At 43.6% G+C, this 15,535-nt stretch overlaps 2 protein-coding genes across 2 annotated transcripts in view; one reads left to right on the forward strand and one right to left on the reverse strand.

The window, feature by feature from the left end:
• The window catches only part of RTF2 (replication termination factor 2), a 44,816-nt gene that overhangs the window by 10,426 nt on the left and 18,855 nt on the right, over nucleotides 1–15,535 (forward strand). Inside the window, exon 5 of the mRNA XM_053573457.1 lies at nucleotides 237–315. Coding sequence (XP_053429432.1) covers nucleotides 237–315 — 79 coding nt within the window. The remainder of the gene's footprint in view (nucleotides 1–236; nucleotides 316–15,535) is intronic.
• Nucleotides 5,624–14,012, reverse strand: LOC128573329 (beta-1,3-galactosyl-O-glycosyl-glycoprotein beta-1,6-N-acetylglucosaminyltransferase 7-like). Its single transcript, XM_053573456.1, has 3 exons — nucleotides 12,983–14,012; nucleotides 11,931–12,026; nucleotides 5,624–6,175 (listed from the first exon to the last, which is right to left on the reverse strand). Exons 1-3 carry the CDS (start codon nucleotides 13,950–13,952, stop codon nucleotides 5,949–5,951), a joined length of 1,293 nt encoding a protein of 430 aa, XP_053429431.1. The 5' UTR covers nucleotides 13,953–14,012; the 3' UTR covers nucleotides 5,624–5,948.

Here is a 15,535-nt window from a genome sequence, read left to right on the forward strand (position 1 = left end):
ATAAAATAAGTCCTTACTCTTAAATGTACTTAAAATATTTTCTCTCCACCTTCCTGTCCTATCTTTTGATTTTTTTTTTTTGAGTTTTAATAAGAAAAATTTTTTGACATAATGATTTTTTCAATGGAATAAAATATAATATTTTTTTCATTGTGGTTCTTGGCCTCTGTGTAAAGTGGATAAATACTAAGGTATAATGTGGCTGATAAACTCTCCATACTGGATTATTTCTGCAGGTTCTGCTTCCTCCGGTGCTGTGGGTGTGTGTTTTCTGAACGAGCCCTGAAAGAGATAAAAGCAGAAGTTTGTCACACAGTGAGTTCTTAACATGTACCTTTTGTTCCTTCTCAGGAGCTTAGGAAATCGGGTAGCTTAGGGTCCGTGATTGCCGTTTACATCCCCTTACCTTTTTCCTGAAACACAGATCTAGTAAGTTGCTTTTCTGCTTAAAACCCTTCCACAGCTCTAGGTTGCTGATCAGCCTGTGGTCACCTTGCCACTGCCTGCCTGCGCTCACATGGTCCCGTCTCTTAGATTGGTACACAATTGTTCTTTATATTGGCTGATGTAAGTCATCCATGCTGCTAACCATGTTGGAAACATGGAGCCAAATAGTATTATCTGCTTACAGCTTGACTTTATTTCCTGGAAATACAGCATTGCCAGGGAACTCTGAGATTGTGTTGTTAATGGGCAATTTTACTGAAAGTCAATAAACTCCTGAAGTCTGTACCTGAAGCGTTTCAAGTGGAGACCAGGTGATGAACGGGAACTCTGGCTCCTCCACCTCCTAAGAGAGGCTGCTGTGGCTGTGGAGACCTGCTGCAGTTAGGGCGGGACACTGGCTGTCATTCACTAGGCCCACCTCCCATCACCACCACATCTGGAGTCATGTTTCCAGCGGACGCACTTTGGGGAACATTTTCAAACTGTATGTAGCACAACCAGTATTAAGAGCCTAATTTATATCAATTAGGGCTCAGACACCAGCTCTGGCTTTGGGAATATCACTGTACTTCCCTGGGCCTCTGATTCTAACACGTAAAATGAAGGAATTTTAGTACATTGTCAGCCGCTTTTCTTTACATGCAAAATTCTAAACAATAGTATTTTGAAATGAAGAAATAAGTGTGAATTCATACATTTTTAACAGAAATCAAACTCTAATTTTTTTTTTTTTTTTTTTTTTGTAGAGACAGAGTCTCACTGTACCGCCCTCAGGTAGAGTGCCGTGGCGTCACACGGCTCACAGCAACCTCTAACTCTTGGGCTTACGCGATTCCCTTGCCTCAGCCTCCCGAGCAGCTGGGACTACAGGTGCCCGCCACAACGCCCAGCTATTTTTTTGTTGCAGTTTGGCCGGGGCTGGGTTTGAACCCGCCACCCTCGGCATATGGGGCCGGCGCCCTACTCACTGAGCCACAGGCACCGCCCCTCAAACTCTAATTTTTAACTTAAAGTTTCTAAGTTTCTGGAGGTGCCTGTGGCTCAAAGGAGTAGGGCGCCAACCCCATATCCCGAAGGTGGTGGTTTCAAACCCGGCCGTGGCCAAAAACTGCAAAAAAAAAAAAAAAAGTTTCTAAGTTTCATTAGTACTAAGTACAGGTTGAGTATTCCTTACCCGAAATGATTGGAACTAGAAGCATTTTGGATTTCAGGTCTTTTTGGATTTTGGAAAATTTACATAAACGTAATGAGGTATGTTAGGGATAGGACCCAAGTCTAAATACAAAATTTATTTACATTTCACATATACCTTATACATATAGCCTAAAGTTAATTTAATACATCATATTTAATAATTCTGTGCATGACACAAAATTTTGACTTGACCCATCACATGAGGTCAGATGTGGAATTTTCTATTTGTGGCATCATGCTGGTGCTCAGAAATTTTCAGATTTTGGAGCAGTTTAGAGTTTTGATTTTCAGATAAGGGATACTTAACCTGTAGTATCTCAGGATTGGCTAACTGCTATACCAGATAACCCCTAAATTCCAACTTCCAACTTTCACAGAGAAAGTTGCTAGTTGGGCACCTTCCATGGGTAATTTACAGCTTCACTTTCTTGTTGTTTCTTAGCTCTGACCTCCTGGTTTGGGGAGTACTCTCCTTCCAGGGCCAAGCCTGCAGGTGGTGCTCTTCTGCTCATGTTCCATTGGTCAGATTCAGTCACACGGCCACACAGGGAGTCTGGAAAATGTAGTCTAAAGAGATGCTCAGGACGGGGAGGAGGACACTAGCCATTTCTACCAAACTGGCAGAAACAATAGTGATGGTGTGGTTTCCGGAACTGCAGCGCATCACAAAATGTGAATGAAGGGAGATGAAGCCACAGTGTCAAAGTCTAAAACAAACATTTCCACTTTAGAGAAACTGATGTCATAAGAACAATGTCAGGAACCTTGGTGGGACTTAGAGTACGCATTTTGTCTACTTTTCTCTTTGTAGTTTCACTGGCATTTGGTTTTTCAATTCACTGGAAGAGACAGGAGGTTTTGAAATCGCTTTGGTTCCATAATCTAAAACACATGATGTGCACACTTGATTTTAGTAAGCAGGGTCCAAAGAGATGTAGTTGCTAGGTGTTTTTGTTTTCACTATAAACAAATCACTAGCCAAAAAATTAATTGTATTCCCCACTGTGCTCTTCACTTCTTGTAACAAGAAACACATTGGAGTAATTGCAGGTTGCAAAGTAAATGATGTACTTGTTACTCAGGGCATGACCCAGGGACCTGCAGTATTGACATCACCTGGGGAAGTGTGTGCGTTTGTTTGTTAAGAAATGCAGGCTCTCAGGCCCCACCCCAGACCTGCTGAAATAAAATCTACATTTTAGCAAGGTCCCTGGGCAGTTGGTACACATGATTAAATTTGAAAAGTGCTGGTGTAGATATTAGAGGTGTGATCAGTAGCATTTGACTTGCTTGCTTTCTCACTTCATTTATTCAAGCTTTGTGGGTAGGTGAATGAGGTGTGGGGGTGTTTTAAAGTCAGAAGTCAAAAAATGTATACTCACACTGTTTGCATTTTCTTCATGGGGGAGGTGCGGTGGAAAGAGGAAAAGTTAGGGAAGAAAATGTCTTCAAAAGCTGTCAGCTGATTCTGATTTTCAGGCTTCCTTAAGGTTATTTTATCTTTTTGCCGACTTCATGGTTTTTGTGAATATTTAGCCTTGGAGAATCAATTAGTACTTTTACATTTAAGAAAAATCTAATAGAGAAAAATTAAATAAACTTTACATGGTATCAAGAGGCTTCTTTTTCTCTATGAAACCAGGGTATGATGCCCCATCTTCACATTAATGTACACAGCTATGATTTAATAAAAAAAAAAAAAAGAGGCTTCTTTTTCCAGAAAGCTTAAAAAATTATCTGAGTTTCCCTGTTTTTACATCACCTTGACAAAGTATTTCAGACCCTTTTTAAGTGTGATTTGATTTTGTCCTTTTGCCTTACAAATGAACACACCAAGAGTCTGATCAGGATAGAGCACACCCGGCTTCTGTGGTGCTGGTGCTCAGAGGCTGCTGCTTCCCCTGGTCCTGCTTGCCTGCCTCAGCCTCCCCTTCCATCACTCCCCATGCTCTCCTGAAGCCTGGTCTTGTGTTGCTGTGTTCCCGCCTGCCTTTATATTACTTCATTGTTTCTATGTGTTTTTTATGTGTTAGTGCCACTTTGTGTGAGGTAAGGTGGGATAATAACGGCTGGGACCCTCTGCTGAACTGTCCTCCTGGTCCAATCTCACCTTCCTAGCTGTGTGGTCTCAGGAAGGTACCATCATTTCTCTGTACCTCAATTTCCATACCTCTGAAAAAATGTTCAGGCTGGACGCAGTGGCTCACACCTGTAATCCCAGAAATCTGGGAGGCTGAGGCAGGTGGATTTCCTGAGCTCACGAGTTAGAAACCAGCCTGAGCAAGAGGCAGGCCCTATCTCTACTAAAAATAGAAAAACTAGCCTGGCTTTGGGCAGGTACCTATAGTCCCAGCTACTGGGGAGGCTGAAGCAAGAGGATCATTTGAGCCCAGGAGTTCGAAGTTGCTGTGAGCTGTGATGACACCAAGACACTCTACCCAGGCAGCAGAGTGAGACTCTGTCTCAAAAAAACAAAAAAGTGCCAGCCATAATTCTGAGAGCTTCATCCACAGGGACACCACAGCCCTGGGGGGGGCAGGGGGATGGACCCTCTTTATGGTGTGTGACTCCTGTGGATGGAATTGAGATGTCATGAAGACCTGCTTGTGTTCCAAGTAACCCGGAAAGATTCAAGTTTCTTTTTTTTTTTTCTTTTTAAGTGAGGTTTGCATTTATTTGCTAATGAGTTGTTATAAAATACTGGGGACATAACTGTGGTGATCTGGGCTTTCTGAGAAGGAGGCACTAGTTTGCCTGTAGAAGTGTATGGGGAGGTGGCAGCCCTATGCAGGGCTCCTGTGTTCTTGTCTATGATAATCTTAAGGTTTTCAATGCATGCTTTCTTTGGAACTATCTATCTTAAGAGGAAGAAGAGTTTGCTTAAACCAAGATTTTAGTAAGTGTTCTGTGGTTTGTTTGTTTGATTTGTGTTATCTGTCTTCAAACTCTTTTCTCTTTATCGGGTTTCCTGCCTTTCCAGGGCTGCTTCATCCACTCTTAGTGAATCTGATTTTCTTTCTGTGTGCGGGATGCTTCAGACTAGTGTTCAGACTTTGTCTTTGAATTATGTGTTCATTTCTTTAGGTTCCTATGGTTCCTGTCTCCCCCCCCCTTTTAGTTGTTTTAAATTGTGCTGTTTAATAATTTTGCAGTTCAGTTTTATATGATGCCATGAACTCTTTTAGAGAAAGAGAAAATATGTAAGTTCAACAATGGCAGCAGCAAAAACAAAGTCATGGACTTCATATGGTGTAAGACCTGAGCCTGTAGAGTTAATCACAACTGTTCCTGCCCCTGCTGGTCAGCATTGTAGCCATTAGCCACGTGTGCCTTAATTAAAAGTTTTAAAATCGGCTTGGCGCCTGTGCCTCAAGTGGCTAAAGCGCCAGCCACATACACCTGAGCTGGCAGGTTCGAATCCAGCCTGGGCCCGCCAAACAGTGACGGCTACAACCAAAAAATAGCCGGGCGTTGTGGTGGGCACCTGTAATCCCAGCTGCTTGGGAGGTGGAGAGTTTGAGCCCAGAAGTTGGAGGTTGCTGTGAGCTGTGATGCTACGGCACTCTACCCAGGGCGACAGCTTGAGGCTCTGTCTCAAAAAAATTTAAATTTAAATTTTAAAAAAAAGTTTATAAAAATTGGTTGACTTCCGCAGCCATGCTAACCACACTGCCAGGGCCCAGTTGTCCTGGTGAGTGCTGCACAGCTCAGACGTGGGTACGTCCACCGTCACCGAAGGTACTAGCAGACAGCATCCAGGCGGGTTGCAAACACTCGGGGCAACTGTTTTAAGAAGCTGTGTTTTCTGCTCCAGATTAAGTTTCATTTTACCCAAAGAACTAGACTCTTCGGTATTTTTCTAGGATTGCCAGAACAAAATTCTGTTGTTCTCAGCCAATGAAGACTGTTTTAAACAAGCATATTTTCATTTTCAGTAGGAGTTTATTCTTTATTAGTATCTCATACACAGTACTATCCAGGCCTTCAAAACATGTATTGTTCTTACTCCAGTTTGAACCTGGATCTGAGCATTTGGAGAATTTTGGTTTTCAGCAACAATTGGCCTTCTGGGTACTTATGTACATGTCACCAGTGGTAACTTGGATTATTTTTTTCTCTTGTGATTTCTCTCTCAAAGTTATAAATGTGGCCTATAATCAGAAGTAAAGCCTTGTCCATCACATGTTTCTGAGTTCATTTTAAGAGAAATCTGCATCATATTCCATTCTAAGTTGTAGGACTGATTCCTTGTTCTCTTATTTCAAGTTAAGGAAATAGAATGAGCCCAGTAAGGAAGCAAACACTTCTCAGCCGTTCAAGTCCGTGTTAAAGTGACTCTGCTGTGGGAAGCGCCAGTGTTGTTCTGCGGGGACTTCTGCCTGCCGCAGAGCTGCCCATCTGTGCCGCCTCTCTAAGCACCTGACCACAAGGGGGTCTGCGGAGGGCTCGAATTTGTGGGCAAACAAAGAAGGTGATTGAATGATCCATGGCAAGTCTCCAAGTCCGTAAACGCAGGTGTCTTGGACATAATGGCCTGCCAAGAGAAATGCGAGACTGAGCTGGCTTGGTTTCCCCGCCGGTTGTATTCACATAAAAACATGGGCCCGTCTCTCCCCACGTCACCTGTAAGGCCTCTTTGCTTTCCCACGATTGCTCCAACAGGTGCTTTTATGTTTGGATTTTGAATTTATGATGGAAAGGGACATTTTCAAATTCTTTTTGTTAGGGATTTCTAAAACATTTGATGCTACTTTAGGTGAATATTGTGGAATTTTATCTAGAGAGATGGAATAACATTCCTTTGCCTGGTAAAATCTAAATTCTGATGTATTCTAAGTCAGCGGTTCTCAACCTTCATAATGCCATGACCCTTCCTTATGTTGTGATGACCCCCAACCATAAAATTATTTTCATTGCTACTTCATAACTGTACTTTTGCTACTGTTATGAATGGTAATGTAAATATCTGATATGCAGGAGACCCCCAAAGGTTGAGAACCGCTGATCTAAGTCTTTTCCTTGGTTGTAAGTAGTTGATTAGAGTGGTATTGGTTTTAGTAAGTCATTGCTCCTGTCATTTATTGGTTTTCCAAAGTGTTTGATTTAAATATCAGTGATTAAAAGGGAGTTATAGTCCAGAGCTGACTGTGCTCCTGCTGTCCGTGCGCCTGGCACTGTGCTCGCCTCCCTGCCCTCTCTGGATCTCACAGCCACACTCCACGGTGCAGCTCACAGGCCAGGATACAGATTTAGAGACTGAGGTCTCGGCATTCATGGAAGAGCACCATCTGGTCACTTCTGAGACCTCTGCCCGCTCCTCCCTGCCCTGTCTCCCCACACCAGCCTAGTAACCCTACTTCTAAAATCCTATCTATAGGAAATATTCTAAAGGAAATGCTTTCTCCTTGACCCCCTTTAAAACAAAAAGTCTCATGTTTGTTAGACTGAAAAAAAAATCAAAAGGAATTTTTCTCCACTATTGTACATCAGTGGCCTGGACCTGGCACCTGAGCATTGTCTAAGTAACAGCTGTTACCATAATGAAAGCATTTTTAACTGATAGACGTTCTTGGTATAGTGTGATAGAATCTCAATAGAGTTACATTTAACCAGTTGAAAATTGTAAACATGAAGACAAGCAGTAGGGAAAGTTAGGACGTCAGTGAAGTGTGGCTCAGCTACACCCTGCTTATAATTGTGTGACTGTGGCATTTAAATGCACATGGATTTGCACAGGAAGGGGACACAAACAAATGGGGTGTTTTCAGAGTTGTATTAATGCCATCGGAGTGACTCAAAGTAAGTGAACTCTGTGCTGGTGATTACTTCGGGACAGCTGTCTTTCTGCGTGTGGAGTTAGGCTGTGAACTCGCCCAGTGCAAAGGTGACAGGCAGATACACCTGGTTCAAGACCCAGCTCTGCCACTTCTGGTGCCTTTGGGAGTAACCTCCCTTCTCTGAGCCCCAACTTCCTCATCCATAAAGGGTGAGTGATGATATAGTCGTCCCTTGGTGTATGAGATGATCCCAGGACCCCATGTATACCAAATGGCACACACTCAAGTCAAATACTGTATTTTTAGATACTAGTTTGGTAGGAAAAAATCCATGTATGAGTGGCCCCTCACAGTTCAGACCTGTGTTGTTCAAGTGTCAACTGTAGTTTCTACCTGACAATTGTTGAGTGCAGGCCCAGAGCCAGAGCTCTGAAGGTGTGTGACCATCCCTGTCCTGATGCTCGTCCAACATGAGTGCTGATGAGAGCAGCCCCCGTGTGGCCCAGCTACTGCTTTACTGTGAGATCCACTTGTGCCCTGAAGCCGTGGGAGGTAAAGAATTGCTGAAGTGTCGACTTTTAGGGAATGATGGTTTTGTTAGGATTCTCAATAACTAGGTTTTTTATTTTTTCCCAAACACTGTTGAGACAGGTTGCCACTATAAGAATAGCGAGTCATTACTGTTGATAGCAACACCCCTTCATGACTTCTTGTAACATTTACATGTCTAAGGGTATCATGTTTTCCAGAATGATCAGAGCCCCACCACCACTTTTCTATGTGACTATTCCCTAGTCCTGACAACCCAGAATGGAATGGCAGTGAGCCCTTGGTTTCTAAAGAAAGGGCAAGGGTGCCTGTTTGTTTACCTGTCACCTGATTCCTATGTGAATAGCTCCCTGATTGAATCATGTCCACCTCAGAAGATTATTCCAGCCTTTCTGACCTGGGACTTCTGTGTCAGGAGGGTGCTGTGCACACAGCATGGGGACTAATTCATCCTTGAACCCTTCTAGTATTGGAGTTTATATTTTTTATTTGTCTACCACCTGTTTATTTTAGGTCATTCTTTTTTTTTTTTTTTTTTTTTTTTTTTTTTTTGTGGTTTTTTGGCCGGGGCTGGGTTTGAACCCAACACCTCCGGCATATGGGACCGGTGCCCAACTCCTTGAGCCACAGGCGCCACCCAGGTCATTCTTTTAAACAACTGAAAAACCAGATGAGCCTAGTTTGTTTTGCAAAGCTAGTCTACCATATTCAAACCTAAAGTCCCTACTCAAATGTGCTTATTCAAATAAGTCTTATTGTATGTCTGTGTTCTAGTTCCTGCTGATGGAGCAAACGGCCAAGTTCAGATATCCTTAAAGAGGGCATGGTCTGCTGTGGTTGCCCACACACATGCGCGTATACACACCCAGTTTTACTTTCCATGAGCTCTCCTGGAACATTGGTCTAACTCCTGCTGGACTTACTCCCATTGTGCTATGAACCGTTCGTCATCCCTCTCAGTCTCCAGAACTGTCTGTTTTTCCCAAATAGCCATCTACAAACTGGGGGTAGAAGATGGGAAGAGCTGGGCCTTTTCCCTGCCCCCCCGACCCCAAGGCAGATGTGAACAGCTCCACAGGGGCCAGTTCCACAGCTCCTTACTGTAGGGATTTCCCCCAAACCCACGTGCCTGAGACCCCTCTGCAGCTAGCCAGTTCTCTTCCAGCCTTTCAAAAAGGAAGGCCACCACTCTCCCCCATTTCAAATCTTGCTTTGGTGTATTACCCCACTAAAACTTCTGGGACACCAGGCAGGGACAAAGAGAGAGTTTATAGTTTCTCATGAGGGCAAAGCAAAAAGACCTTCCTTAGGCTCGTCGTACTTAAGAACTATCCAGGGAGGTCTGTGCCTTCGCTAAGTACCTGAAAGTTAAGATTTTAGGGCAAGAAGGTTGCCACGAGAGTGCACATTAAAAATTTGTTTGAAGCTAGGCAGGCATGGTGGTGGGTGCCTATGATCCCAGCTACTTGGGAAGCTGAGGCAGGAGGGATTGCTTGAGTCCAGGAGTTCAAGTCCAGCCTAGGCAACACAGCAAGTCCTCCTCTCTTAAAAAATAAAAGTTAATTTAAATTTTAAAAAATCTATTTGAGGGTGGCACCTGTGGCTCAGTGAGTAGGGTGCTGGCCCCATATACCAGAGGTGGCGGGTTCAAACCTGGCCCCGGCCAAAATGCAAAAAAAAAAAAAAATTTATTTGAATCTAAAAGTAAATGGAGTCGGGCGGCGCCTGTGGCTCAGTCGGGAAGGCACCGGCCCCATATACCGAGGGTGACGGGTTCAAACCCGGCCCCGGCCAAACTGCAACCAAAAAATAGCCGGGCGTTGTGGCGGGCGCCTGTAGTCCCAGCTACTTGGGAGGCTGAGGCAAGAGAATCGCTTAAGCCCAGGAGTTGGAGGTTGCTGTGAGCTGTGTGAGGCCATGGCACTCTACCAAGGGCCATAAAGTGAGACTCTGTCTCTACAAAAAAAAAAAAAAAAAAAAAGTAAATGGAGTCACACATTTCTGGAAGGAAAGTCAATCTTTGGTTTGGCTGGCTTGACCATGAAGTCTGCCTTTATTAAGTCAGTCTATGACAGAGGTTTCCTTCAATTGAGTGAGCCTTAAGTCTATAGCTCTAGGAGTCTCGTGAAAAACTATTGAAACCACATACACAATTTTTAGTGAATTAGAAAATACACCTTTGCAACAATTAAACCTATAATGTTCATCCCTGTTTCTCTTAGAAAGCATGTAAGAATAAATGTGAAACCCATTGCTCTTCAGGGGGTAGAGCAGACTTTATCTGTAAAGAGCAAGAGAGTAAATATTTTGGCTGTGTAGGTCAGATGGCCTTTTTCTTTTTTTTTTTTTTTTTTTGTAGAGACAGAGTCTCACTTTATGGCCCTTGGTAGAGTGCCATGGCCTCACACAGCTCACAGCAACCTCCAACTCCTGGGCTTAAGCGATTCTCTTGCCTCAGCCTCCCAAGTAGCTGGGACTACAGGCGCCCGCCACAACAACGCCGGGCTATTTTTTGGGTGCAATTTGGCCGGGGCCGGCTTTGAACCTGCCACCCTCAGTATATGGGGCCAGCGCCTTACCGACTGAGCCACAGGCGCCGCCCCAGATGGCCTTTTTCTAACTACTCAATTCTGCCCTTCATTGTCATAAACAGTATGCCAAGTGAATGGGTCTGGCTGTGTTCCAGTAAAATTTTTTTTTTTGAGACAGAGTCTCACTCACTATGTCACCCTTGGCAGAGTGCCGTGGCGTTACAGCTCACAGCAACCTCAAGCTCTTGGGCTTAAGCGATTCTCTTGCCTCAGCCTCCCAAGTAGCTGGGACTACAGGTGCCCACTACAATGCTATTTTTTGGTTGTAGTTGTCATTGGTTTTTTTTTATTTGTTTGTTTGTTTGTAGAGACAGAGTTTCACTTTATTGTCCTCGGTAGAGTGCCGTGGCATGTCACACAGCTCACAGCAACCTCCAGTTCCTGGGCTCAGGTGATTCTCCTGCCTCAGCCTCACGAGTAGCTGGGACTATAGGCACTTGCCACAACACCCGGCTATTTTTTTGTTGCAGTTTGGCTGGGGCTGGGTTTGACCCCGCCACCTCTGGTATATGGGGCTGGCGCCCTACTCCTTTGAGCCACAGGCGCCGCCCTGTAGTTGTCATTGTTGTTTGGCAGGCCCCAGCTGGGTTCAAACCCACCAGCTCCAGTGTATGTGGGCTGGCGCCCGAGCCTCCAGTAAAATTTTTCCAGAACAAGCAGTAGGCAGATCCCTGCTCTGGAGCATATACTCCTATTGTCCAGTCTTATGAAACTAATGGACCCAGGGAGACACAGATCTCATTTTTAATACATGTTTAAGTTTAAATTCTAACAGCAGGTAGAAAAGGTCAGACAGCCAATTTATTAAAGCTTTGTAATTTACAGCCCTGCTGTGAGTTCACTTTGTGAAAACATAGCCACCTGGATTTTTATAGTTCGTGTACTTTTCTCTATAGATCTTATGCTTAAATTAAATTTTTTATTTTATTTATTTATTTAGAAACAGAGTGTCACCCTGGGTAGAGTGCCGTAGTGTCATAATTCACAGCAACCTCAACCTCCTGGGTTCAAATGATCCCTTTGCCTCAGCCTCCCGAGTAGCTGAGACTACAGCCACCCCCCATGCTTGGCTAATGTTTCTTTTTTTTGTAGAGAGGAGGTCTTGCTTTTGATCAGGTTAGTCTTGAACTCCTGGCCTCAAGTGATCCTCCCTCCTAGGCCTCCCAAAGTGCTGAGATTCCAGGTGGGAGCCACCTCACCCAGCCTACAAAGTTCTGTTTTTTTAATTGACATACATACATGCTAGCTAATTGGATCACCACTAAATCCAAAGTCCTTTAAACATGGTGATCAGTCTATTCCTCCTGTAATTGAGGCAGCAGTTGGATAGTTTTTGTAAAACTTGAGATTTTTTTGTTTGTTCTGCTTTTACCTTTACATCCATCGTGAACATTTCCTTCTTCATTTCGGCATTTCACAGCTCGAACGTTTCCTTCCCAGCCAGCGTTTGGTGTAGCACCCGGAGCATCTAAGAGGGAAAACAGAACCAGCATGAGCGTGGAATCTGCTTCCACATTCCCTTACCAGGCTCTCCATGCCGTCACTTCTGTTTTCTCCAGATAAAGTAATCAGGAAGAAGGGTAGAGGAGAACGTCCAACCTGGGTTAAAATGTTCCTTTAGGTACGTCTGATCCAGGGCTAGGGCATCTGGGGGTGGGGGTGTGCGCTACGCTGGCAGTAGTACAGGATGGACCCACGTCTGGTGTCTCCCTCTGTGCGCTGATATTTCAGCTTTCATCCCTTTGCCTGTCCCTTGTAACTAACTCACTTGATGACGCAAAGTTAGCAAAGTTCTCATGGTTATGTTGTGGTTCTTTGGATTTGTTTTCTCTGTAACAGCCGTGAAATAGAACTGGCAGTGGTGAGGAGAGGTTCTTAAAAGGGCCTGAACAGTTTCTGCTGGAGTCATCGTTGGCACCGTTGTCTACACTGATTAGCTTAGTTGTTCAAGCTTGGAGCCATTGTCCCTGTAGGAGCCCATCCACCTTTTACAAAGAAAGTGCTGAAGTCTCCTTAAAAAGAGGGCATCTGATTTCCCTCTGCCTCTCAGAGAACCTATCTGAAGTCCCGGCCCTAGAAACATTACTAGTTCCAATATATTCCATTCCTAAAGAGCCCTGAGTACAACGCCTGGCACTAGTCAGTGCTACTAGTGTCTGTCAAGTGAATGGAGAAGTGAGGAACCTCCCAAAGATTTATGCTCAGAATTTTCTAAAGGCTCTTAGGAGAAGCAGCCATGTTGCTCTCTCTCAGTCAACTTCAGATCCCTAAAATCAAAGAACCTCCTGTGCTCCCCAAGTGGAAAGTTTTCACAATTTACAGACACAGGAAAAACTGAGTAGAAAGAATCTTCAGTTAAGAATACAACTTCTCCTGCCATTGCACCTGACCTGAGTGATGCCCACGTTGCTGGATTGTTCTTACCTTTTAGTCGGTTCAAGGTCACCCAGTAGTGATGCTCTGGGCTGTGGATGCCTTTGGACCACTGAAGCATGTCTTTCGCACGGATATCAGTCAGTATGAACTCTACAAACTTTCTCGTAAGTACATAGTATGCACTTCCAAAATAAATTGTTAAGTTGTGGGGTGGCTCATATTCGAATCTTTTATTTGGAGATACACAGATACTTTCTTCAGGACTGAATTCCAGATGGCTTTGACTTGTCTTGAATTTAATGTTTGGTGGTTGGATTACTCCAGGAGTTATATTTTTATCATACCATTTGCTTCTGAGATAGTGTATGATTTCTTTGTTGGTTTTGATTGGAAAGTCCTGTCCACAAAGATTAATGACATAGTTCCATTGAAATTTGGAATGTACTAGATCTCTCATGCAATTGATATCTGCCTGGAGTCTTGTAAAGCCAGTGTAAGCCACCTTCTTTTTCTTTGATGAAATAAAAATGTTTTCAAAACAGTTAACCAAGATTTGCACAGCAGTCTTATGCTTCTTTGGGGCCTTTTCATCGACATGAATGCAGTAAACGTTTTGAGGTACATAAATAGCTCTGAGAAGCTGCACAAACATGGCCAGCTCCTTATGAGTAGTTATAATATATGCCAGAGAGAAATTGCCCTCTTCTGCAGACAGGGGTCTGGTTATGAAATGCAAACCCTGGGAGATCCTGGAGCAGTTTCCTGGTGCGTGTAAATGAGCAAGTATTTCAGATCTCTGTGGGTTTTTACAAAATTTTGCAATTTGAGAGGCTGCCCCTTTCCTTTCAAATAAAGCTGAACACAATTCGTCTGGATAAAAGCCACATTCCACTACCGCTGGGTCAGTGGGTTCCTCCTTGGGTTCCTCCTGAGTTGGGTTCCTTAAATAAAGAAAAACGAAGATGCAAATGACTGTGCAAATGAGAAGTCCAGATTTTGTTGCTCGAAGGTGGCTCATGTCTCGAGTTCCAAGCGCATTCTTATTATCATAATTTGAAGTTTTTTCTTTTGTGCTTCCTAAAAGACACAACAGATAGAATTTTAGAGTGTTGGAACTTTTTCTCTTTAACTTTATTAAAACATCTTAAACTACACGTATTTAAAACATCTTACACTAGGCATTATGCATAATTTGCTCAGTTTTTATGTGTGTGAACACATGTAAAACCATCACCACAGTCAAGATACAAATATTTTCCTACCCATCAAAGTTTCCTTATGTCTCTTTTAATTCCTCCTCCTCTCCATCCCCATCTCTGAGCACTTGCCAATATGTTTTCTGTACTGTAGATTAGTTTGCATTTTCTGTGACTCTTACATAAAAGGAATCATACAGTGTGCACTTTTTTTTTGGGGGGGGGGCTTTTTTCACTTGGCGTAATCCTTCTGAGATTCATCCAAGTTACTGCATTTATCACTGTGTGCCTGCATGGTGTTTTCATCATATGGCTGTGTACAGTTTATTTATTCATATGTCTGTTGATGGACATTTGTTTCTAGCTTTTGGATATTACAAAGATCCTGTAAGTGCATTTGTCCAAATCTCACAGGGGCATATGTTTTTGTTTCTTTTGGTAAATACAGAAGAGTGAAATGGCTGGCTCACATGTTGGTGTATGTTTAACTCCTTAAGAAACTACCAGACTGGGTGGCGCCTGTGGCTCAAGGAGTAGGGCGCCAGTCCCATATGCCGGAGGTGGCAGGTTCAAACCCAGCCCCGGCCAAAAACCAAAAAAAAAGAAACTACCAGACTGTTTTCTTTCTTTCTTTTTTTTCTTTTTTTTTTTTTAACGTCCACCAAACTTTGTCAGAAGGCTGGGATTTTGGAGAACAGTAAGAGTAGCCTGTTCTGATCGTCCATTTCCAACATTATAGTTTTGTATATATGAGTTCAAAGTGAAGACCATGTTAACCCTTATCTTAATAATCGGCTGAACCCATGATCCATAGTAAACAATAATCAGTATTGACTCATTATCCAAAATAACACTCTAATTCAAAAGTCATTCTCCTAAATCAATCTAAACTACTCAAGATAGGCATCTTTAGGATGGAACTATATCTGCGAAACAGTAAGAATGGGGTGACGGTCAGGCAGGACCTAAACTGACCAGACGAGCTATGTCATGTCTGCCCCAGCCAGGCACCTGACTCCATCATTTTTTCCCTACGTGTGCTTTCTTTTCTTTCTTCCTTTTTTTTTTATTTTGTTGCCCTCAGTAGAGTGCTGTGGCGTCACAGCTCACAGCAACCTCCAGCTCTTGGGCTAGGGTGATTCTCTTGCCTCAGCCTCCCGAATACCTGGGACTACCGATGCCCGCCACAATGCCCGGCTGTTTTTGTTGCAGTTGCCACTGCTGTTTTAGCTGGCCGGGGCCGGGTTCAAACCCATCACCCTCGGTATATGGGGCCGGCGCCCTACCCACTGAGCCACAGGCGCCACCTCCTACGTGTCTTTCTTTCCCCACTCCTATTACAAACTGTTTTCTAAAGTGCTCGTACCAGCAACACAATAGCTTTCATTTTCTCTGTATGCTCATT

Source organism: Nycticebus coucang, chromosome 21 (genome assembly GCF_027406575.1).
Source record: "Nycticebus coucang isolate mNycCou1 chromosome 21, mNycCou1.pri, whole genome shotgun sequence".
NCBI lineage: Eukaryota > Metazoa > Chordata > Mammalia > Primates > Lorisidae > Nycticebus > Nycticebus coucang.

Coding starts and splice junctions, on each gene's coding strand:
- LOC128573329 (XM_053573456.1), bottom strand. CDS start 13,952: ATGAGCCACCTTCGAGCAACAAAATCTGGACTTCTCATTTGCACAGTC. Junction 12,027..12,982: donor GACCTTGAACCGACTAAAAG/GTAAGAACAATC, acceptor TTTCCCTCTTAG/ATGCTCCGGGTGCTACACCA. Junction 6,176..11,930: donor TGTTCACGATGGATGTAAAG/GTAAAAGCAGAA, acceptor TTCTCTTGGCAG/GCCATTATGTCCAAGACACC.